The sequence below is a fragment of the Sarcophilus harrisii genome, chromosome 4 (genome assembly GCF_902635505.1).
Source record: "Sarcophilus harrisii chromosome 4, mSarHar1.11, whole genome shotgun sequence".
NCBI lineage: Eukaryota > Metazoa > Chordata > Mammalia > Dasyuromorphia > Dasyuridae > Sarcophilus > Sarcophilus harrisii.
The window spans coordinates 71,653,169-71,677,812 of record NC_045429.1 but is presented as its reverse complement, the minus strand read 5'-3'; the positions used below and the strand labels follow the sequence as shown (position 1 = coordinate 71,677,812).

The 24,644-nt window shown below is 37.8% G+C and overlaps 1 protein-coding gene across 3 annotated transcripts in view; it reads right to left on the bottom strand.

The window, feature by feature from the left end:
- Positions 1–675: 675 nt before the first annotated feature.
- NPL (N-acetylneuraminate pyruvate lyase) overlaps positions 676–24,644 on the bottom strand; it is a 45,478-nt gene continuing 21,509 nt past the window's right edge. For all 3 annotated transcript variants that reach the window (XM_031937008.1, XM_003767501.4, XM_012547731.3), the window contains exons 4-12: positions 23,320–23,407; positions 13,005–13,062; positions 11,058–11,133; positions 8,410–8,502; positions 5,434–5,582; positions 5,264–5,310; positions 4,800–4,884; positions 3,212–3,251; positions 676–2,489 (exon numbers count right to left, since the gene is read on the bottom strand). In XM_031937008.1, coding sequence (XP_031792868.1) covers positions 2,338–2,489; positions 3,212–3,251; positions 4,800–4,884; positions 5,264–5,310; positions 5,434–5,582; positions 8,410–8,502; positions 11,058–11,133; positions 13,005–13,062; positions 23,320–23,407 — 788 coding nt within the window. In that variant the 3' untranslated portion in view covers positions 676–2,337. The remainder of the gene's footprint in view (positions 2,490–3,211; positions 3,252–4,799; positions 4,885–5,263; positions 5,311–5,433; positions 5,583–8,409; positions 8,503–11,057; positions 11,134–13,004; positions 13,063–23,319; positions 23,408–24,644) is intronic.

Genomic DNA, 24,644 nt, shown 5'->3' with positions numbered 1-24,644 from the left:
CTTTTTCTCGGTTCTCCATCCTCCATCCCCTAGCTCTGAGGTGCTCTCCAGGGCATCTCAATTTGCTAGTCTTTGCTCTGTTTTTCTTGTCATCACTAGTGTACCCCTCTTTTCCGTCACTATTTTCCCCCAGCTTTACCCTTTGATCAAAGGCACTTATTAAGAGATGGTGCTGATGTGAAACAACTTGCTTGTAAAGCTCTTTCCTCACCTTTTGACTCAACTGCTTGACAAATTGGCTGAATTGACTTGAATCTCAGATCTAACACTTGGTAAACCATATGATTTGGCACCTTGACAAAATCTTTTTTTTGACAAAATTTTTTTCACCTGTACAAAGAGTAAACCTTGTACTTCCTAGATTACAGAATTTTTAAGGAAAATCCTTGTACATCTTAAACGTGCTGTATAAATGATTTATTATTTTGAATTTAATCAACTCGGCTCTTTTGACTTCTCATCGAATTTTTTTTTTTCTTCCACTTCAACAGTCTTATCTTCACTAAGGTAAGGGGCTTGTTGGATTTCACAGTGATCCACTGATATTGTGGCTTAGTGTTCAACCTTTTCAGGAACCTTGGTTTCCTATATTCTGATTATGGCCAACAGTTCTCTACCTGCTTAATGTCAGAAATTGACACTATTGTTTACAGTATAAGCTTCAAAACTCAATTCAAGTTTATAGTAATTTATTTCAAGCCTTTTCCTCACTTTTCACAATGTTTAACTTTTTTCCAGAAGGTGTGCTGAGAAAATGAAGGAAACACTGAAGATTTCCAACAAACTAGAAACAGAAACCTAGTAGGAGATCGCCTTCAGCAGAGGCTACTTCTCATGATGGGAAGCAATGGATATAATTATCAAGGAGCATTTACATATTCCTTTAATGTTTGCAAATTCATCTTTATTGATCCTCATAACAATCTCAAGATATGCATGATTTTATAGACGAAAAAACCAGGACAGAGGGTCACTGATCTCCCCAGATGGTTACTAGGAAAACCAGATCTAGCACAAAGAAGACTAAAAGCTTAGCATCATTAGAGCAATGTGTTTACAGTGTGTAAAATAAAAGCACTCCCTCTTACTCTCTTCTTCCATTCCCCAAATTAAAACTGAAAGCAAAAAAAAAAAATCTGGGTAGCAGCAATAATTAGATATTCAATCCATATAAATTCCCATTTCAGTCAACAGCTCTAGCATTTTCCCCCATATAAACCTTTCCCCAGGATTGTGAAGGGGATGGTGTTTTGCACACAGTAGGTTCTTAATGTTTATTGATTGACTAGTTTTATGATAAAGAAATCACAATTTCAGTTACCTCATCAGGAAATATGAGGGCGCTGATTTAAATGGACTCTAATGATTCTCAATATTAGAAAACATAATATAGTTTGGCAGAAGACATTTTCCAAGAGGTAAGGAACTAAGGAAGGGAACTAGAAAACAAGGCTGATATAGACTGAAAACTACTTTCAGTCTATCTGACTGACATCTCCCCTGAGTCTTCTCAATATCTTCTAACAACAGAGAAATAAAGCTAATTGGTAGGAGTCTGCATAATAAGCTCTCACATTATATAACACTTTAAAAAGCTGGTATCTAGAACTAGTCTTGTATTCTCCATTTACGGATGAAAAAAAGGGGAAATTGAGATGTAAGCAAATTCCCTAGAGATGTAGGAGGCAATTCCAGGAGAGCCAGGATGAGGAGTGCTCTTCAGACAGGCAGGGATTCATTTTCTAATCTTCATATCGCAGGTTCTGGCCAGGACCAATTTAATGAATCTTTTCTGATTTTGATTGGCTTGAATTCTGTTGATTCTAGCACTCTCCATCCTGTGCAATGCTGCCTCCCACTTACACTGTTTTAGAAAAGTGGCAGCCTGTCCTTGAATTCCAGAAAATATAAAAAAGAATCCATTGTAAAACACTGTAAAACACCAGGGGCTGAGAAACCCTGATGGAGAGGAAGAATAAAGCACAGAACCTAGCAGGATACTCAGGCAGGTGAGGGGAATCAAGGGAAGCTTTCTCAGCACATTTCATCCCATTAAGAGTAGAGGGAAGGGGCAGTTAGGTGGCTCAGTGGATAGAGCACCAGCCCTGAAGTCAGGAGGATGAGTTCAAATCTGACCTTAGACCCTTAACACTTCCTAGCTGTGTGACTCTGGGCAAGTCACTGAACCCCAATTGCCTCAGGAAAAGGACTCTCCAGAGAGTGTTTAGTTCAGTCTGATTATGAAATTCTCTGAGAAATGAAAATGGGGGGCTGGGGGGACTCCCAGCTCATCAAAGCCAGTGCTGGGCCAGCCTGGCCCCCCAGAGTAAGCCTGCTTCAGGGAAAGCACTGACTTTCCAGGCTCTTCAGCTTGGCCTCAGCCTTCAGAGCAAACTCCCTGGAGGCTTCCTGCAGGGGCAGCCGAGGAGGACCCATCGGTATCCCGGAGACAAGAGTCATGATAGCTTTTGTCTGCCCAACTCCCAGACCTAGGCAGGGAAGGAAAACAAGCACGGTTAATTCCACCACTCTCTAGCAAGTGTTCTGAGGCGACCCCTGGACCATCATGTTCCCTGCTTCATGGGGTCAGAGGGGAAAGAAACCTTGAACCATGCATTTAGCAGGCAGGGAAACTGAAGTACAGAGCACTAAGTGAGTTATCTGAGGTCATACAGGCCGACTAAGTGACAGGAGGGATTTGAATCCAGCTCTTTTTTCCTCCAATCACAAAGGCTCTCAACTCAGGTGTCTTCCTCAAGGCCCTACTCTCTCTCACCCTTCTTTCCAAATCTTGTCAATCCTACCTCCACAATTATGTCTCTTGTTTTATATTACCTTTATATAAAAGTCTTTCCTCATCCACCTTAAGGCTGATGTGCTCTCTGTGGATTAGCTCTAGTTTATCCTGTATATACTTTGTTTGTTCTTGCGGGGCTGTTCATTAGACTTTGAGCTCCCTGAAGGCAGGGACAATGTTTTTTCCCTTTCTTTGTATCCCCTGATATTATAGTGCTTGGCACACAGTAAGTACTTAATAAGCACTCATTGACTTGACAAAGCTTTTTCAATATAGAAAGGAGGAGCACCAGAGAGTTCAATAGGGAATATTATTTTCCCAAAAACTGATGCTCAAAAGTCAGGGATATATTTTCTATTTATACTTCCTTTGTAATGCCCTATAATACAGGAAATGGAAAGATGTTGTACTTACCCATTTTGATCACATAATTCATAAATCTCTGGATGCAAAACTAGAAAAAACATAAAAAAACTACTATTAGCATTAAATATTCCATGATAGCTGCCAATACAAGGGCACTGCATTGTAGAATTGATACAATTAGAAATTATATTTGTCTTTAGTTTTCTTTATTTAAATTGAAGAGATATATAAAGGAATGGAATGAAGAGAATAGGGTAGAGGGAAAGCTTCTCCCAGAGCATAATTACATATGTATATAATTTATATGTGTTACATGCTTTATTTTTGTATCTATGTACACAAATACTATGTAATGTAATTTTAAGATTTACGAAGTATTTTATAAGTATTATTTCATTTTATCCTCACAACAATACTGAAAAGTATATGCTATATACTTTACATATACATTTATATATATATATATTTATATTTTACAGATGAAAATAAGTGAGCCAAGTAGATTACATCACCTTCCCAGCTCATTGGATTTGAACTCACGTTCCCCCTAATTCCAGCCCCAGTATTCTACTTACTGGATCATCTAGCTGCTCCATAATAATGGAATTGATAATTAAAATATTTTATATTTTAACCTGAGATAAAATTTTATAGTATCTGCAGCCTGTAGCTACAATGGTTTGGCTACCAGATAAGAGGAAACCATTCTTTTACCAAAAGTACTAGAGTGATCAATAACTTCACCAGTCCAGAGACAGCTTCCCATTCCAGTGGATGGTTTCCTGAGTTTCTCATTTCACTGTAAAGAGGGGCTAAGCATGCAGAAGCCACAAGGCTTATCTATGCTTTGACAGTCAGTAATCAATCTCTTAGTCATGGGCTTCTGCACTTGGTTAAGTGAGAGTCCTGTGCATAGTCTCCAATGTCATTGCTAAGTCTCTATGTCAAAAGTATCAAGTGAATGAATTAGAGATATACTTTTGAAAATGAGGAGTAAGACACTAAAGATGCCATCCTTAGCTTTTGGACACCAAACAGATCTATTCTGTCCCTCCTGTAGGAGTCCATGAGTTTGGGATTCTAAAAGTTCTATTCTCCTTTCTTTGTCCTCCTTAATTTACATAAAGTGCTTCATTAACTTGAGGTTAAGGCTCTTTCAGCATTTCAGGGAAATACATTTCTTTCCCTATGTCTATAGGCCAGCACATGAACTTGTTTTCTTAGGGACCATTTAATTTAAATTGAGGTTGGCTCAGGTAGGTTTCCCCCAGGTCCTTTTTTAATAATTCAAAAAAAAAAAAAAAAAAAAAAAGTCTCTAAGACAGTGATTCTCTGGCATCCTATAATTACTGTTTTACAAAATAAAAAAATATTTAACAAAATGCAGAGAAAAATAACAGATGATGACTTCCACCAAGAGAAATTGATGGTTTTCTTGGAGTGGTTTAGTTGGTCCTGCAAAGGACACACTGGTTGATATGTAAGACCAGGGAAGAAAGAAAAGATTAGAGATCTTTGGTGGGCCCAGTCTGCTAATAAGAGTAAGATGAATAGGGAGAAAGGCCAGCACTAATGGAAGAGCTTGGAAAGCAGAAAGAAATAAGGTCATGTTTTATGTGAGAAGACAATGCCATACCTGGTAATTCAAAGCTAAGGAAAAGTCCTGGCGCTCAAAAGCTTCCAACATCTGGTTGTTTTTTTTGCCCAGGTAGTTGTAGGTGCTGCCAAGAAAATAAGTAGTAGTGATTCAGCAAAATGCCCCTTTGTGTTTTACAATCTCTATTCTACGCCTATCTACACAGCTATGATTGCCTGCACGCTCTTTTTCTCCCTTTCTCTCTCTCTCTCTCTCACACACACACACCCCAGCCCCCAAACACCCAAAGGGAGAAGCTCTTCTCCTGGGGTTTAATCATTTTTTTAGCTTTAAGTGGTAGTAACAGATAGGACATGTCACAAGAGGGGAAGAGAAAAAAGAGAGTGGAAAAGTCTTAGTAGAGAAGATAGCGTGACTGAGAATGGAAGAAGCCAAAGTGACCTGAGGGGATATCTGGTGGGAGCTGAGGTGTCACTCCCCAGTGCAGAAGCTGCAGCATTTACCTGCCAACTGCTCCAGTTGCTCCCATGGCCAGGGCACTCAGTAGTTGCTATTCAGAAAAAAAATGAAGTGTTTACTTTTCTATAATATCCCTCACCCCACCCTAGACCAGGAGAATCCTGTGAGAAGCCTTGTTTGGACCTGGGGCTCTCGATGGAGGGAGGACACTTACTTCATCTACTCCATAGAGAAGAGCAAACTGCCGTTGGCTGTTCTGATCCACACACTGTCCAAAGTCTAAGAGATCAGTGTCACTGAACTTCAGCCCTTGAAAGGTCGGAATTTCATCCTGAATTCCATCCAGCAGCTCTTCAGCACGAACTATTCAGAACAAGGACTGCTCATTAACCCACATGCTTCTGAGGATGTAAGATCCCCAAACACCCCTGCTTTGACTCCCTTTCTCAAATTGTCAGAGACGAGGGCTGCTCTGTTCAGACTGTGAGTCAGCTGAAAAGCTAACCCCATTGTGATAAAGTTCTGGGGCATTTTCATTTAGAAACAATTGTGTAGTGAGTGACAGGCAAAGGAAAGAAGCCTCCTGCAGGGTTTTTGGATGTCCAGATCCAAAATTCCTAATCCTCCCCCTTCCCCCCCAATGTGACCAATATGTTTTTGTACAAGTTATTTTTTAACTCAGGTGGCTAGAAGTTGAAAAGGTTCTTTCCTGTCCTTAAAAATATAATCCAATGGGGATATCTTCCAATAATGGCAATATAAAACAACTTGAAAAGATAACAGTGGTACAGAAGAATAATGTCTTTTATTGTACTTCTAAGGTCAAGGTGACCAGCCCTGTGTTCTGCTAAGTTAGCACTCTGGCCTGCTCTGGAGAAACATGTCTTTTGGTCTCTTAATAAAAAACATTCTCAACTGTGTGGCTTATTTTATTGGTTCCTATGTGCTACTTTGCCTGTGATGGGGGCTGCATTAAAGAGGTAACAAAAGCAAACTACTCAGAATTTTTTAAAGTAAGCAATGATTTCTGATCTTACTCTATTTTTCCTTCCTCTGAAAGTGTGATTTGGGCTCCTAACAGTTCTACTCTCACATGAATTATTCCCTACAGTTATTACTATACTATCTAAAGGAGAGGGTAATCACTAACAAGAGCCTAATCTATTTCTTGCTGTGTCAGACTGTGTCAGAACTCAGGTGAAGGTAAAATGCCCATTCAAGTTTACAAAGTGTTTCATGTTTGAATGTTTTAAATATTAACCTTTTGAAAGAATACAGCAGAACTTTATGGGTTATTCTTTCATGTTTTAAATATTGGTGAATATGCACTTGAGTCTTTTGTATTTTAAGCATTTTTTTGTACTGAAAAGAAATAGCTGTCCTGATCTACTTGTTGCAAAATTAAATTTTTTGGTTACATTTTTGGTTACAAGTTCCAAACTGTCTCCTTACCTTCTCTTCTCCATCATCCTCTCTTCACACCCCACTAAAGAAGGGTATCATTCATCACAGATATGTAAATATATATAAATCCTCACTATGCATACTTCTATTTCAGTTTTTTCCTCTGGAGGTGGATAGCATTTTCCTGCACAGGTTCTTTGTAGTTGATATGAGTATTCATAAAACTCAGAACAATTTGGTTCTTCAGTTGTTTTTCAAACAATACAGCTATTACAGTGTACAGCTTCTCATGCTTCTGCTCATTTCCTTTTTCATTATTTCCTGCACGTCTTTCCCCGTTTTCCTAAAATCAACCAGCTCATCATTTCTCCTAGAACAGTAGACCTAGTATCATATACCGCAACTAGTTAAACTATTCCCTGAATGATGGGCATCCTCTCAATTTCCAGTTCTTTGCCTCCACAAAGCAAGCTGCTATTTAAATATTTTAGAACAGTTATTTTCCTTTTCCCCTGATCACCTTAGTAAATAGACCTAATAGAGGCATTACTGGTATACACTTAGGGCATAGTTCTAGATTACTCTCCAAAGTGGTTGGATCAGTTCAGTTTCCCTCCTAACAGTGTATTAATGTCCCAATTTCTCACATTTCTTCCAATACTTTTCCCCTTTTAGCCAGTCTGATGGACATAACATCTCAAAGTTGTTTTAATTTACATTTATCTAATCAATAACGAACTTTTATTTTTCATAACTATTGATCTATACCCAACTTCTGCCAGGCTACTTTCTGTTTACCCAAAAAGCTTAAATCTTTACAATCGTCAAGCACAAGGTCACTATAATCTTTTATAACATTGCATACTGCATGTCTACTCTGTTCCATTGATCCATCCTTCTATTTCTTAGTGGGTATCAGATGGTTTTAATAATTACTGCCATATAATGGTTTAAGATCTGGTACTCCTAAAGTTCCTTCCTTTATATTTTTTTCATCAATTCCTTTGATATTATTAACCTTTTGTTATTCCAAATGAATTGTTATTTTTTTCTTGCTCCACAAAATACTCTTTTGATAATTTGAGATGGCATTGAAAAAGTAGATTAATTTAGGTAGAATTGACATTTTTATTATACTCTGACCACATATGAATAATTGATCTTTCTCAAATTATTTAAATCTGAATTCATTTGTATAAAAAGTATTTTGAGTATGAGTTTGTCTTTGAAGTTATACTAAATAACTTTATTGAGGTATTTAGTATATAAAATACCTCAAGGTATTTTATATTGTCTACAATTATTTTAAATGGAGTATCTCTTACTATTTCTTCTTGCAGGGTTTTATTGTGATATATAGAAATGCTGATCATTTATAAGTTTATTTTATATCTTACTTTACTAAAATCATTGTTTCAACTAACTTTTTAGTTTATTTTCTAGGATTTTTCAAGCATATCCTATCATCTGTAAAAAAAAGATAGTTTTACCTCTTTGCCCATTCTGATTCCTTCAATTTTTAAATTTATTGCTATTGCTAGCATTTCAAGTAAACTCTTGAATATTGGTGATAATAAATAATTCTTGTTTCACTGCTGATATTATTGGAAAGGCTTTTAGCTTATCCCCATTATAAATAATGCTTGCTGTTGGTTTTAGATACATGTTTCTTATCCTTTTAATTCATTCACACCTAGACCCTTGACAATGGATCTTTACATTCAGAAGAAATGATTATTGGAGAAAGAAAGGGATAGAAGGAAAACACAAAATAAGAAACACTTACTTTTTACCCCAGTCAAAGGAGGAATATGATAGTAATAAAACGGCACCTTAGGGGCAGCAGCAGCTACTTCTTTTAAAAATGCAATCAGGGCATCTGTAAGCAATAGTAATAAAGCAAATTTAAGTAATCATAAGATTTAATGTAAATCAAAACACTGAAAGGCAAAGGTACTCTAATTGTAATGACCAGAATTGTTTTCAGAGAACATTATGAGAAAATACTTTCTTCTTTTCAATAGAGAGGTAAGGGACTATGGATGCAGAACATTATATACTATTAAATGCAGCTGGTAGGTAAGCAGGGTAATTAGGCAATTAGAAAAGTCTATTTCAAATTTATATTGTATTTGTTATAAGGGAGGATTCAAAGAAGGAAAGGGATATCGGAATATGACAAATATGAATACAGAGCACAAATAAAATTATATATATAATTTATGTATATGTGATATATACATACATTATGTATGTACACATATGTATATAGAGATGGATCTATCTACTCTATCTATACGAATAAAAACAAGTGTAACGTTCACCAAAACCGTCAATCCTGAAGATGATGCAGAGTCATGAGAATTTGTACCAAGTTTTGGCAGATCTCAATAAGTTGGGCAGTCTTGGATACAGGCCCTGGGAAGGCTTCTGTCTGTCCCCTGAGGATCACAGGTAATGATAATTCCAGAGCTGGAAGCGATTGATTAGAGGCTGCTGAGTGCAATCTCCTCATTTATAGATGAGGAAAATGAGACCTGGAGAGGTTAAGTGACTTGCCTGAGCTCATACAGGTATTAAATAGAAGAACCTTTCCCACTGTTTTACCCATTCTGATTCCTCAGCATTTTTTGGTTGAATTGTCCTAGCTTGGGACTGGTCACTAGGGTATAGATACTTTTGGCCAGTGCCGGGCCATTTTCTGTTATTCCCTGTCTGTTTTTATAGGGTGTAACAATAACTACCTTCCTTGCCCTGGGCTGTTGGCCCCTGCCAGCCTCTGGACGTTTTAAGACATATCCTCTGGCATGTTTTGTAAAACACAAACATTTGTGAGGAAAGAGGGCTTACTGCCCTGCCTACTGAGGAAGGCCAAGGATTGGTGTCAGAAAAAGAATACAGAACTCTTTATGTAGAGCCCCCAAAAATCTGTGCAGAATTCACAGGGTCTGTAAACTTTGATGGGGGAAAGAATTACAGCTTGATTTTCACTAACCTCTAAATGAAATTTGGCATTTCCTTCAAGTAGAAGTTAGACTCCCCCCAAAAAAAACCCATTATTTGTAGAAAGGGTCCACAGACTGCCAAAATGATCCATGACAGGTTTTTAAACCCTGACTTTAAATGAGGTGGTGGCTGGTAACTGAACTAAAGGAACTAAAGAGAAGGCAGAATCAGTGGCTAAATGATTAGGAGGCAATTATGTGGCCTAACAGTGGGATCTTTTTGTTATCCCCCAAATAGAGAGGTATCTCTTTTGTTTATCAATGACCATACTATAAAAGAGGGAGTCCTAAAAAAAAAAAAAAAAAAAAAAAAAAAGAGTCCTTAGTTTTACTAAATTCATCCTCTTGGACTTATACGAACTGATGCTGAGCAAGAGATCATTATATATTTCAACAACAATACTAGATGATGACCAATTCTGGTGGACCTGGATATCCTCAGCAATGAGATGAACCAAATCAGTTCCAATGGAGCAGTATTGAACTGAACCAGCCACAGTCAGCAAAAGAATTCTGGGAGATGACTAAAAACATTACATTGAATTCCCAATCCCTATATTTATGCCCACCTGCATTTTGGATTTCCTTCACAGGCTAATTGTACAATATTTCAGAGTCCGATTCTTTTTCTACAGCAAAATAACGGTTTGGTCATGTATACTTATTGCGTATCTAATTTATATTTTAATATATTTAACATCTACTGGTCATCCTGCCATCTAGGGGAGGAGGTGACGGGAAGGAGGGGAAAAATCGGAACAAGAGGTTTGGCAATTGTCAATGCTGTAAAGTTACCCATACATATAACCTGTAAATAAAAGGCTATTAAATAAAAAATAATTAAAAAAAAAATTCATCCTCTTGAACATATGTGCCTAAAGCAACACAGACTTCTTTGATTAGTCATTCTAAAACCTGTAACTGTAATGATGTACTTTTGTTTTATATCTGTTGAATTGAACTTTGGTTTCACAATTACTATGAAATCTAAGTTGGGAATTACTTGAAGGGGAGAAGTCTTGTCCAATTTAAAGGGAGGACTTTGGCCAATCAGAACCCAATAGTTTAAAGATCTAGAAGTGGAAAGAAGTTCAGAGCTTCTTGTTTAAATTTCTCATTTTACAGATAAGGAAACTGAGGTTGAGTTTAAAAGACATTATATACATCTTGAATATAATCATTTGAATGTTCTCTCCCCTATTAGAATTTGAGTTTCTTGAGGGCAGGGTATGTGTTTCTGACTTTCTATTTCCAGCAATTATGAACCATGGCTGGCACATAGAAAAGCAATTAACCAAAGATAGATTACTGACTGCCTAACTGCAAATGGGATAAATGTCACCTCCGTCTTCATGCAGAAGAAGCATTTCAGGGATGGAGGATGAGGGGTGGAAGTAGGTCATGCTGACCATGTGACCTTATGACTCACCTTTGTTGGCAGGTTTGAAAAAGAAAGGGGCCATGACAGCAATACCATCAGCTCCTATTTCTGCTGCATGCTGAGCCTTGAAAAGGAGGAAGGAATAAAATATGTTCAGGTGGTCATGATAAACACTGTATGGTAAAAACTGTATTCAAGCACACCAGTATTATTCAATGAAAAGATTTAAGTGGCTTCCCGAACTTGGATGAGGAAAAATTTTACATTTTAATTTTGTTAAACTTTGGTTTCCTTTAAAATCCTATGTATTTTATACCTTTAAAAGGCATAAAAAGCATTATTCTGAGAAAGGATCTATTAAACATGAAACCCTCAAGCAATAATTTGGCAGTGAAAATTATTGTTTTGGAGAATTTTATGGTCATCTCAGTTTTTGAAAGGCTTTTCTTTTAGTTTGGAAAAGTATGAACTCCCCAATGGAAAGGACTGTCTTGTCTACTGTGTTTGTAGGCTCAGTTGTCCAGCACAAGATCTTTTCCATGGCAGGTAGATCCAGGGCTTAGTGGGAGAAAAGTGCACACCCTTACAGAATTCTCTCATGTTCTGCAGACAGCAGTGGTTGCTTGAACAAGGATACAGCAGTTTCTATCTCGGTGGGTGGTGGTCTGGAGTCAGGAAGATGGGAATTTTTCCTCAGGTGTCTCAATCTCTGCCTCAGTTTCCTCAACTGCGAACTTTGAAAATGCATAGGTGCAATAGCAACTACCTCCATGATTGTTGTAAGGATCAAATGAGATAATCATTGTAAATAAAAGCTTAGCCTATATAGTGCCTGGCACATAGCAAGAAGCTATATAAATATTGGTTAATTTTCAGTTTATTATTATAGCATCTCTTGATTACTTTTCTAGTTAAAGGAGTAGAGATGTGTGGAAATTTACCTCCATAAGGGCACTGTATCAAATGGGTTTTGATTTGTGAGTTCCTCAAGTGCAGGGTATGTTTTGCTCCCCAGCACTTAGTATAGGGCTGGTCCTTTTTCTGCCTAATACACTACTCAAACACCTCCAAGCAGACGTTTCTCCAGGGCTTGTCTGTTAGACCAGGGCGTTCCATGGGAAGAAGCCACAGCCCGCTCCCAGGCATTGCTCAGCATAGGGCATCTGCTTCAATCAAGTTCGCTGTGGGCCCCAGGGTCTTTTGTGTGCGAGGTGACCCAATTGTGGGTAAATTTTACATTATATAAAGGACAAGCAGCAAGCAAATCCAGAGAAGCCATCTTCCTCCTCAGGGGCCATTCTCTGGGATGCCTTTTTTTCCTAGGACTTTGAGGGCACAAGAGAACTGGCTGGCTTTGGAGTCGGAGATCCTGGGTTCAAATCCTACTTCTGATGTTTGCTTATTTGTGTGATTTTGAGAAGTCAGTGCTCTGAAACTTAGTTTCTTCATCTGTAAAACGAAGGGACTGGACTCGATGGCTTCCAGCTCTTGATTTATGACCTTGTGAAACTCAGGAAGTCAGTAAGACTAATCGTCTTCTTTTACAGATGAGGAAACAAGTTACAGGCAAGAATGAATTGCCTGAAATAAAAAAAAAAAGTAGAGGATTTGGGATTTGAGGTCTCTTGATCCCAAAACCAATGCTTCTTCCTTTTGGCCTGCTGGAGGCTCCCAGATTGAAGCCCTGAGTTTGAATCTTTCCTCATATACTGCTTTGTTGTGTTATCCTGGCCAAATCACTTAATCTCTCTCTTTTGGTCCATTTCCTCATTTGCAAAATGAGGAATAATAATAGCACCAACCTCCCAGGGTTTTTGAGAAGACCAGTGAGATAATTATTTGTAAAGTTTAAATTGCAATATAAATACAATTGTTATTCCACTGACCAATTTTATTCTTGAAATTCATTTAATCAGATTTCCCTTGTATAAAAAGGTGGGAGCAAGCCCTTGCATTGTGATTTACCCCAGAACTCTGTATACCCTATACACATACCAGCTCTTGTGAGTCTTTCAGGCTTAATGCTCCTACATGAATGATCACATGGTCCAACCTGCATAATTAAGATTAAGTGAGATTACAGTTTAGCAGTTACTGAGAGGAACATACTATCTCCCTAAGTGTAACAAAATCACATAAATCTCTATGGTTTATAATGCTATTATAACTATTAATAACTATAAAAATATAAAATAATTATTTCCCTTCAATCCACTGGGAGTTGACTAAAAAGGATAGTGAGGTTCTTGAAATGCTGCTAAAGGCAAACCAACTTACTTTGTTTGCACTGAGCCCCAGAGGTCTGACATCCTTCTTTAGTGAAATCTATAGAATTGCCAAGAGAGTATTTGGTGAGCCAGCCACACCTCAAAAGTGGATGAAGCTTATCATAGGCCTGGGTGGAGTTGTTAGCCTGGGCCTCTAGCCAAAAGGAAGTTTTCAAGATTGAGGTCTACTACAGTAGATAAGAGATTCCTAAGACCATATGATCATACATGGAAGTAAGAAAACTGAGGCCCAAATAGGAAAATCCCGTTGCCCAAGATCATAGAAATAATACTGACTTTCAGGTCAAGGATTACAGTGAAGGTACTCAATTCAAAGTCCAATCTTTTGTTTTGTTTTTCCCTTTACATTAAGAGAGAAGGAATGAGATGAAAATAATTATACACACACAAACATTTGGTAATCCAGGATAAAAACAAGGACAATAGTTCAAAATCAGGATGTATTGTGAGAAGTGCTTTTGATAAGCAGCTGCATTTTCTTCCATTAACATGCCATCCCAAATATTCTGGCTTATGATGTACCATAGCACTGAATTCCTACTTTTCCCAATTATGACCAATGGGGATATCATCCACCAGATTGCTCATGCCCATATAGCAGGAGATATGATTTGATCGTCTTTGCTACTAATACTCATCAACAATCCCAAGATGGTAGAAAGACTGACCTGCCAAATTATGTTTGTTGATTGACAAGATCTATAATGATCAGTTAGAAGCAGCTAAAGATTGGTAAAGTCATCCCCACTCATTATACTACCTTGCAAAAAGACATTGGACCTGGATGAAAGCCAGAAATATCCCTGCAAATAAAGACTTTGACCTTATTTGTGGATTTGTGGGTGGCGGCTAACACTAGATATGACTGATACTGAAGCAAATACAAATATGTTCCCTCCTTGAGGAATACTGAAAGCATTTTCAATTATTCTAAAGTCTTATACTAACCTGAAAGAGAATCCTTATTGGTCTTTTACTATCAATTCTGAAAGTTTCCTGCTCTACTCCTCCTAGATTAGACTCTTGTTCATCATGAATACAACATTATTATTCAACAATTCTATAAATTAGGACTTCCAACAGTGATTCATGTTAGAGAGTATGTCTAAAGGGTTGAAGATTCTGTCAGTTTGGACATTTCTATCAGCAAAAAAATTAAAATACAAATCGATTCTGGTGGCCTTGTGCTTACACACATTCAATATAGTTTTTCTTCTGTACCAAGAAAGCATGGAATTCAGTGCTGACATATACTTTAAGTCCAACATGGACAAGAATGTTGAAGATAATGTTAACTAATGGTGATCCTTATAAGAGTGAGAAAGAAAAGCATATGAAATAACCCAATCAAAAAATTTAGTCTAGGAAAAGAAACTCAAAATAGAAATTAAAAAGAAAAGGTGGAATTCTCCTCAAATGCCACTTGCCAGAAGAAAGATCATAAGAGGGAGGATTCTCTGAAGATAGTGAGTGGAGTAGACTGGTAAATTTCAACTCTCTAGATTTCCTCCATAAATAGAACAAATTTGTGCTTCAGGATGAACATAGACTAATGAAAAATCAAGACTTGAGGCAGAACTGGAGTCTCCTTGGGACAACTCAAGAAGATCTGAAGAAAGACCCCAGGCTGGGGATTAATCAGTGTGAAGGGCAAACTCCTTGGGGATGACTCCACAGAAACATCAAGTGGGAACTCCTCGGACTAGTTGGATGTGGCTGGAGTCACATATCTACTCAACAGGAATCACAGACTTTCACCTCTCTGAACTGGAGTTGATGTTTGAGTCCAGAGCTCTTGGTTTGGAGTTCCTGGTCAGAGAGGAGAACTGGAAGGAAGCTTGTACCATCCTCCTACCCTCTGATTAGAGGTGCTTACACTAATACTCTTATTTTTTAAAAAATGAACTGACAAAGAACTCCACCACTGAAACACGAGTGTGTTTCAAGACCCGAATTCATCTTCAGAGGACACGGTAAAAAAAAAAAAAAAAAAGGAACATGAAATGGCTTCCTGCCCAGAATTTATAGAACTCAAAAAAGAATTAAATTAAAAGGTAAAAATGAAATGAGACACTGAGGAAAATTAAATTTTTTTTTTAAAAATCCAAGAAAAGATTATGAAAAAAAAAAGAGTTAACCAACTAGAAAAGGAGATACAGAGACTCAAAGATGAAAATAATTATTTGAAAATTAGAATTGAGTAAGGGAGATCCAGTGAGAGATAGGGAAGCAAGGGATGAGAGAAGCAGCCAAGGAATCCTTGGCAAGTTATGGAGCAGAATTTAATTCAAAAGTCAGCAGGGATAAGAAAGACATGTGTGTATATATGGAGGTATGTGTGTATGTATACATGCATGTATACATATATATATATATATATATATATATATATATATATATATCTTAAATAGCTAGCTTGTGTGGGTGCGGGGATGAAAGAGGGAAAAACAATAAAGTAAATAAAAGTGCATAACAGAGAACAAAAAAAAATTTACAAGGAAGTAAAGGGAGAAAAATGGGCATTCATGAATATAACTTCTATTAATATATATACTTTCCTAATCTGGTAATTTGTTATTTTGAATCTTCTGTGACGTTCTGCTGGGCACATGACAATATTCTCTCTTGTTTGGCTTCATTGTTTATATTCCTTTTCTGTTTATTTTTTTCTTATTGTTTTTTCAAATAAAATAAATTAAAAAACCAAACAATTTCCTCATGATCCAGAATGCACTCATGCGTACACACACACACACACACACACACACACCCCTATGAAAATTTACATCTTAGTGACTAAAATGAAAATAGTAAGAATCAGGAAAATAAATGAAACTCTTAAGGATGACATATCAGATGATTTTTAATATTCTTAAGTTATAATATTTCTTATAGAGAATGAGGTCAGATTGGAATATGGGGGAAATGATAACTAGCATTTGTATAGTGTTTTACAATATTACCTGATTTGATCCTCACAGCAATTCTGTGACACAGGTGCTGCTACTATTTCTATTTACAGATGAGGAACTAAGGCAGACACAGGTTAAATTTCCAAGGAATACACAGCTATTAAGTGCCTTGAGGCCATATTTGAAGTCAGGATTTCTTAATTCCAATGCTCAAATCCCCTGTGCCACTAGCTGCCTATGTTAAAAAAGTTAAAGGAATGCTAGGGTTCTAGCAAGAGCACATTTGAAATAAATGACCACGGAGTTCATGATGGGCATGTAAGCAATTGAAACCAATAATTACCCAAAAAACCTCAATGATAAAGTAGAAAAAGTTCAAAGTGTGAAGGAGGAGGGGCCGTTTTAAAAGAGAAGTAAAATCAAGACCAAGATTGGTGGGAAGGGGATTTGAATGAATTAAGACTGGAATGCAAAGGCAAAAGGATACAAAGTGGTCTTCAGAGGAGGAATGCCAGAATTGGAGATCTTGGAGGTGGAGCAGTTCTGGACAATGACAGGGCCTCTGCCAGTGATAGAGACTCAATGAATATTCATTGATGTAGCTGGTATGAGGATTTATGAGCAGAAATAATAAGACAGTTTCTGAAGGGAACACCAGAAGATCTCAGCTGACCCTCGAGAATAAGCTGCAAAAGCTAGTTGGTGTAGTACAGAGCACCACTCCTGAATCAGCAGGACCCGAGTTCAAATCTGATCTCAGATACTTTACACTTTCTCTGTGACCCTAGGCAAGTCACTTAACCCCAAATGTCTCAGCAAAAACAAAAACAAAAAGAATAAGCTGTAAAGCTGAAAAGACTGAATCCAGAAGAAAACAACCACTAAGATTCAAGAGGAAGCTGAAGCTCTGCCAAGGGGAGAGGCCTTCAAATATAGCCACAGAGGAAGGAGAATTGATAAGGCCAGAGAATAGCAGACCTAGGAAGCTCCTTCTTTGGCCTGTAATCAGTCCTATCTTGTGCCCACGGCTTTGTTCTGGATAAGCCGGCCTGCCTGCTGTGGCAGACACTATGTCCATCTGTCCAGTGACTTGAGTGCATAAGGTGGTAAGGGCCACCTCTGGTCCTAATGTCTCCAAAGGCTGGTGTCTTCCCCACCTAATGTGGCTTTTTATACATGCTGTTTTCTCACAAAGACTCCTTGAGGTCTGGGGATCATTTCTGTCTCTGTATCTCATGTCCAGCACAGTGTTTGGCACATACTCAATGCTTACTATATAAATACTTGAAGGAAAATGCCAGGTTCTCCTCACAAATGCAGAAAAGCTATACTTGTGAGGTTGAAGACAGTTTCCAAAGTATAAATAGAATAAATGGTTTTAAAGTGTAAATTCTATATTATGTATATTATTTAATTTTTATTTAAATTTTTTACAAGATTTAAATAATATGTAAGTAATGTATACTTTAATTATTATTTGAATCTTTTGTAGAAGCACAATTAGGGATCGGATATAAATGAGAAAGTTTCAGTTTCCTGGCCTGTAGGCCAGCACAGCATAAGCACCCTCTCCCAGGTGAGAGCAGAAGAGGCCAATGGCCGAGCTGTTCTGAGATGCCCTTACCTCTGAAGAAAGGCTGAACTACCTACGTTTCAAAAAAGGGAAGATAAAAGGAAGAAGAGTTTATACACTTGTAGATCAGTGACTTGATCTTGACTGATAGCGCACACACAACCCTACAGGCAGATGCCTACAAAATGTTCTCTTCCTGGCCAGACAAGCAGATTCATTAAACCCTGCGCGTGCCCTGTGCCTGACAAACTGTCAAGGCACCCCCTCCCCCCCAACATCCCTGACTGCAGTGCGAATCTACCTCTGCTCAGGTAGGTCGCTCTCCGAGGCCATGAGCAGATGGTGAAATGGCTACTGAGAGCAGGTAAGACAGTTTTATCCCTGTCAAAGCCCTGAGAATACTAATGTGGAGAGATCAGGCCCCAAAGGCACACATAAGATGGCTCCCAGGAGACCTCTTGGATCATACCAAGCTTGATTAAAGGCCCACAATAGTGAAGGATTTTTTTTTTTTTTTTTTACCACATCTAACACTTTTGAAATAGATCTCAATTTTCTTTTTTGTGCTTCTCCTCCAATGTCTTACAAAAGGCTAGCTCTTCTGTCTACCACTGAAAGCCCTTCACAACAACTGGACCCTCACTACCTTAACAGGCTCGTATGCATGTCTGCCCTTCTGATACACTGTCTCTGTGCTGCTCCCTGCCTTCACCCTCCTTCATGTCCCTGTGGCTGGGGGAAGGGTGCTCCCAATTCACCTCCACCTCCTAAGAGGCTTACAGTCTCCTCCATGAGTTGTTCCTGCTCTCCCCACCTCAGCTGCTACTGCCTATTGATTTTATATGCAGTCTATGGAAGTCTATGGAAACTCCTTGAAGTCAGGAACTTTTTTGGTTTTGTATCCCCAATGCTAGGACATTGCCAGGTACACAGTTGGTGCTTAATAAATCCTTGTTGCTTGATGGACTCCCTTCATTCCTTTTCCTGCACCAGGCTCCCTTAAGAAGCCCTCTTTAACCCCCTGCTAGCACCAACTTCCTTTCCCTGGTCAAACACCTTCCTTTTCCTTTTACTGTAGGTTCTCCTGCTCCACCTCCAGGTCAAATCCTCCAAGACACTTATTTTGCTTTAACTGGATCCTTCACTTTCATCTCCTTTGCCTTGGGAGTCTCTTTCACTTTCTCTTCAGTTCTTTCAATTACCTGTCCCTAAAATTCAACCTGAGCCTCTTCACAATTTCCAAATCTGTTTTTTTTCCCTTACTTTCGTCATAGAATCATAGAAGTCCCTGCTAGAAGTCATGTAAGCCCTTCTCCTACAGAGGAGGAATGAGGTCAAAGAAGCTTCTTTAGTGACTTGTCAGAAGTGGGGTTTCTATATTATTGTTCTGTAAGAAATGACCAGCAGAATGATTTCAGAGCAGACTGAAGAGACCTACATGAACTGATGCCGAATGAAATGAGCAGAACCGGGAAATCATTATACTCAGCAACAAGATTATACAGAGATGAATTCTGACGGACGTGGCTCTTGTCAACAATGAGATGATTCAAACCAGTTCCAATTGTTCAGTAAAGAAGAGAATCAACTACCCAGAGAGAGAACTATGGGAAATGAGTGTGGACCACAACATAGCATTTCCACTCTGTTATTGTTTGCTTGCATTTTTGTTTTCCTTTTCAGGTTTTTTCTTTCTAGATTTTTCTTGTGCAGCAAGATAACTGTATAAATATGTATACATATATTGAATTTAACATATACTTTAACATATCTAACACGTATTGGTCAACCTGCCATCTAGGGGAGGGGATGGGAGGAAGGAGGGGAAAAGTTGAAACAGAAGGTTTTGCAAGGGTCAATGTTGAAAAATTACCAATGCATATGTTTTGTAGATAAAACGCTATTAAAAAAAAAAGAATTGGGGTTTCCAGCTAGGTTCCCTATCTGTGGAGCCAGGGACTAGCACAGTGCACCATATAAAGTAGGTACTTAATAAAGATTCCTCACCTAGTTGACATCTACTGTAAATAATGTAAATGTAATATAAAAATATAATAATGTAATGTAACATATGTACATGCTTCTTAGAGTATTGGAAAGAATACTCATTATTAGGAATGTTAGGTTCCTATTCTGCCTCAGAAATTTGCTGGCCAGGTAAGCGTGAACAAGTTAATTTTACAAATTAACTTTACAATTTCCTGGGGATTATGGTGAAGAAAATGCTTTGCAAACCTTAAGTTTCCATATAAATGTGAGTTATTCTTATTCTCCTTCCATTCTATCTCCCACTAAATCAAGAAAAGTCAACAAAAATCAAGCTGATCACAAAGTCATGAAATGATGATGTTTGAGACTTCAGATACCCTCCATTGTCAAAAGCAGAGAAGCTAATCATTTCTTGCCTTGTTGTAATAACTATATCATCTTTCAAAGAGTGAAGGAAATTATATAAGGAAGCTGCTATTCTGGGGTCTATTTTCACTGAAAAGGAGCAACCAGGTGCTGAAATAGCCTTGGAAGGCAACGACTTAGATTTTGGGAGAGAGAAGAAAGGTCAATGTTTTGACACGTGCTAGATTTGGAAGAGGAAATGTTAAAGATCATCGAGAAAGGACAGGTGGGATCCTTTTACCTAACATTCTACAGAGGAAATCAGATCTGGAGGGATAGGAAACCCTCAAAAATGAAATTCTGAAGGCACAAATGTGTGGAATAGAGAGATAAGGTGAAGAATTTACAGGAATATGTGAATTCTTTTTCTGTTTTTTATTTTCATTATTTCTGTATTTTCCCTATGACCTGTATAATATGTGCAGGCCCATATGTACTTGAGCCTTGGCCAGCTATATCTGAAGCCTGAAGGTCTGATTTTCTGTTTCTTAGAAATCAGGTGATTTTGGGGTAACAGAAACCTTCCATTCTAATCTCTCTGGATAGCAACAACCAATTAGATGCCTCCCCTTCCTTTTCTCAATGCTCTCTTTTGATGTAATCTCGGAGGTATAATAAATGAACTTTCTGCTTTCTACTTTGAGTGATCTCTGAGTAGTCATTTTGGGTAAGGGTTTTCCACATCCCACACACAAAGACAAGCAATCTCAACGGTGAAGAAAAAAGTTATTTAAAGAGACTGATATGAATGAAAAAATGATTTAAAAAAAATTTGTTTTATTTTCATATGCACATTCTTGTCCTCACAATAACCCTTAACCCCTTACCTACCACTTAATAAGAAAGCAAGAAAAACCAGTTTAAAAAGACACACAAATGAGAACAGTGTAAAGAATGCTAATCTAGGCTGTTGTCAGCCCTTCATTCTCAAAGAAGACCCTGACATGAGGAAGATGATGTTGACGTGCAAGTGAATTGGATTTTAGTGATGCAGTGCTAAATGCAGTAAAACAGAATAAATTGAGGTTGGCTAGGGATTCAAAAGACAACAAAATGCAGTTTGGGGGTAACTATCTTGGGGAAAAAAGATCAAAAAAGGCCAGGACTTCTGGGGACAATAGACAAAAGCCAGTAGAGACACATAAAAGGACTTGTTAGTGGACAATTTTTTGGATTAGAAAGGATAAAATAACGATGGCTAATCGGCAATTGAAATCTAAGATAAGTAGTAGAGTTAGAAAACCTAGCTAATTTCTGGCTAATTTAAACTAGTAAGTTTAGAAGAACTACATACTGAAAGAAAATGAAAGAACTAGATGCGATTAGTGAGCCATTATCAGAGATCTTTAAGAAACCACCATCGGAAGTAACAGATGCTTTGGAGCTGATGAAGGACAGAATTGCCCCAGTTTTCTAAAAGATAAGAGAGCATAGATCACAATCTTCAGAATGAAGAGCATAGGGACAATTCCTTACAAAATTTTACAAAGCATTTAAAGACAAAGAAAGAATGAAAGAAAAAACAAAAGGGATTATTATTAAGGGAATGTTTAGCAAGCATTACCTTCATTCTTTTATTTTTATAGGATGATTAGACTGGTAAATGAAGGGAGGGCTAAAAATTGAAAATCTCATTTGGTATACTAAGTAGTAGAAAGGTAGTTGAGCCAGGGAAGCTAGATTATAGGATGTGGGACTTGAAGGGATCATTGGAGGATCCTAGGTCTAGAGTTAGAAGGCAATTCCAGTGATTTGAACCCAGGGTTCAAAATCTGCTTGAAAGGTCTCTAAGTGGATTGTTTTAGGCATTTGTACCAAGTCTTTTAGCAATCAAGTGGATTAAGGCATAAGTCCATTAGTAGTTAATAATCAAATACACATGTAGTAAGCACCGGGATACCAAAAAAAGAAAAAAAAAAAAAAGTGGCCCTTGCCCCCAAGGAGGTTGCAATTGAAGGATCATAATTACAGTTGTCAAGACTAGATTGTAGAATTCTTGAGGGCAGGAATTATCTTTCACCTCTTTTTGTATTCCCAGCAATGTTTAGCACATACTAAGCACTTAACAAATGTTTATAATCAAAGTTGAGGGAGGGAATAACACATAGGATAACGGAATCAGGCTTGAAAAACATTCTTTAGAGTCTAGAATATTGAGCCAAATTTATGTGGATTTAAATTAATTTGGATAAATGTAAAATAGTAAAGTTAAAATTACAGAGCATTTCATTTGAAAAAGAGCTAAAATTTCAGAAGGCAACACTGTAACACAGTAGGGCCAAAGTTAGTTGCAATGTTATGGCAAAGAAAAGAAGTGTGTCCAGAAATGTGTAACTGATAATGGTTTATGTTGTCTAATCACATCTGTTCAGTTATGGAAGAGCCCGGAAGAACATTGATAAGCTAGAAAACATGTGGGAGGCAGTCAAGATGGTGACTATGTGTCACATGAGTTTGGTATAGGGGTACCTGATAGCTGCTTTCAAGTATTTAGAAGATTCAGTAAGAAAAACTAAAAGAAATGGGTGGAAAGTAAAGAGCCATCTTTAAACTTGTAAATCTATATATAAACTTGTAAACTTTAAACTTTAAATCTATCCAAGATTAATGCTAGCCAAAAGTAGAGTGTGCTATTGAGATAGGTGGTGAAACCTTTCACTGAAGGTTCAAATTAAGCCTGGGGGACCACTTAAATGTTGTGAAGGAAGATTCTTGGCCAGGTATGGCTTAGACCAGATGGCCTCCAAGGGATCTTCCATTTTGTAGTGTTTGATTTATTTATAGAGTAGCTGGAAGATGGGAACAAACAAAAATCCAGGGGCAGAAAGAGCCCTGACTGTTGGCATTGGACAAAGCAAAAAGTGCAGGATAACTGCTCTTTCTCCTCAGCCAGTGGGTAGACTGACATGGGTATTTGGCGAGGGGAATGCTATTTGCAAGGTAGAAATTCCATAGGGGTCAGAGATCTTCCCAAGGGTTTATATTATGGCGTCTTTTTTAGTAGAAAGAGAAACTTCCAGTGTCATTTGGGTTCCTGCTCTCTTTCCAACAAATTGACTCTGTGCTTAATCTCTGATGGAGAAAGGAAATGTGCTTCCCATAAAGAAAAATTCTACAACTTAGCAAATGGGATAGCTACTTACTTATTCTTTCCATTTGTCACCCACTCTTCTGCAAGTTGTCGCCGCTCTGCAACACTCAGTGACAAACCTTCTCCCGTTGAACCATTAACTGTTCCAAAAACACACAAGTGACTGGGTCAGAGAAACCAGAAAAAACTATACAATCCTCCAACCAATGCACATGAAAACATACAGGGTTAAATCAGCTCTTCTCAAATGGTTACAAAATTCAAACAGTGCTTTGAAAGCCTTAAAAGTACCTACCATATAAATGTCAGCTCCTACTACTGTATTTAAAATATAGGGATATGACTTAAATCTATGCCCTAGATATAAAGATACCCTGATATTATATTTGATGAGAATCTTGATGTCTGCCAAAGATGAAAGATTTATCATTTTTCATGATCAGCTGTGGTAGAACAGTATTTTCTCTACATTTCTTTACAATGCATGAAAGGCCATGGGAGGAAAAAGCTCTCTCTCTATAGTCATCCCTATTGTACTCTTCCAATGGAGGGCCTTCCAAACAAGTAAAGCTAAGAAAGTCTCCTTGTTTTTCCAAGAGGACTTGCACACTCAAAGTATCTTCTATTTTAAGGAGGATAGGATGTGTGTGTGTGGGCAGGGAGGAAATCAAGCTTGCTTATCACCCTCTCTGACTTTGGGGTTAGATTACTGAAGATGCTTTATACTTTTGGACATGTGGCCTGGGATAATTCTCTATTATTTAACATGTATTGGATTATATGCCATATAGGACAGGGCTGGGGGAAGAGGAAAATTTGAAACACAAAGTTTTACAAGGGTCAATGCTGAAAAATTACCCATGCACATTTTGTAAATAAAAAGCTTTAATAAAAAAAAAAATTAGAAAAAAGTTACTTCCCTATTAACTAAGATTTTGAGCTATCTTGATCAATTGAGTCTTTGGGATTATCCTAATTCAAGGGAAGGGCTCCTTAAAACTTTTTCCATTCATGACCCCTTTTTACCTGAAAAATTTTTGTGGGAGCCTGGCTGTAGACATATAAAACAGCTATGCAAAAATCAAACATTTAGTGACAAATCATAACTTTACAACCCCCATATTCAGTTATGAGACCCCCATATGGGGGTTGCAAACCACAGTTTAAGAAGCTGGGCTCTAGGGGGCTCTAGGGTACTGTGAATTATCTTGGGGGCATGAGTCAGCCCATTTGAAAAGAAAATCAATCTTGAGAAACTACATGGTGTTTTCCATTATCAGACTCCAAACCCTACAGGTGCAATGACTCAACTGCTCTCAACTTGGGGGCTTTGGGGTCAGAATTGTGCAATTCCCTTGTCTACCTGATTAAATGAAT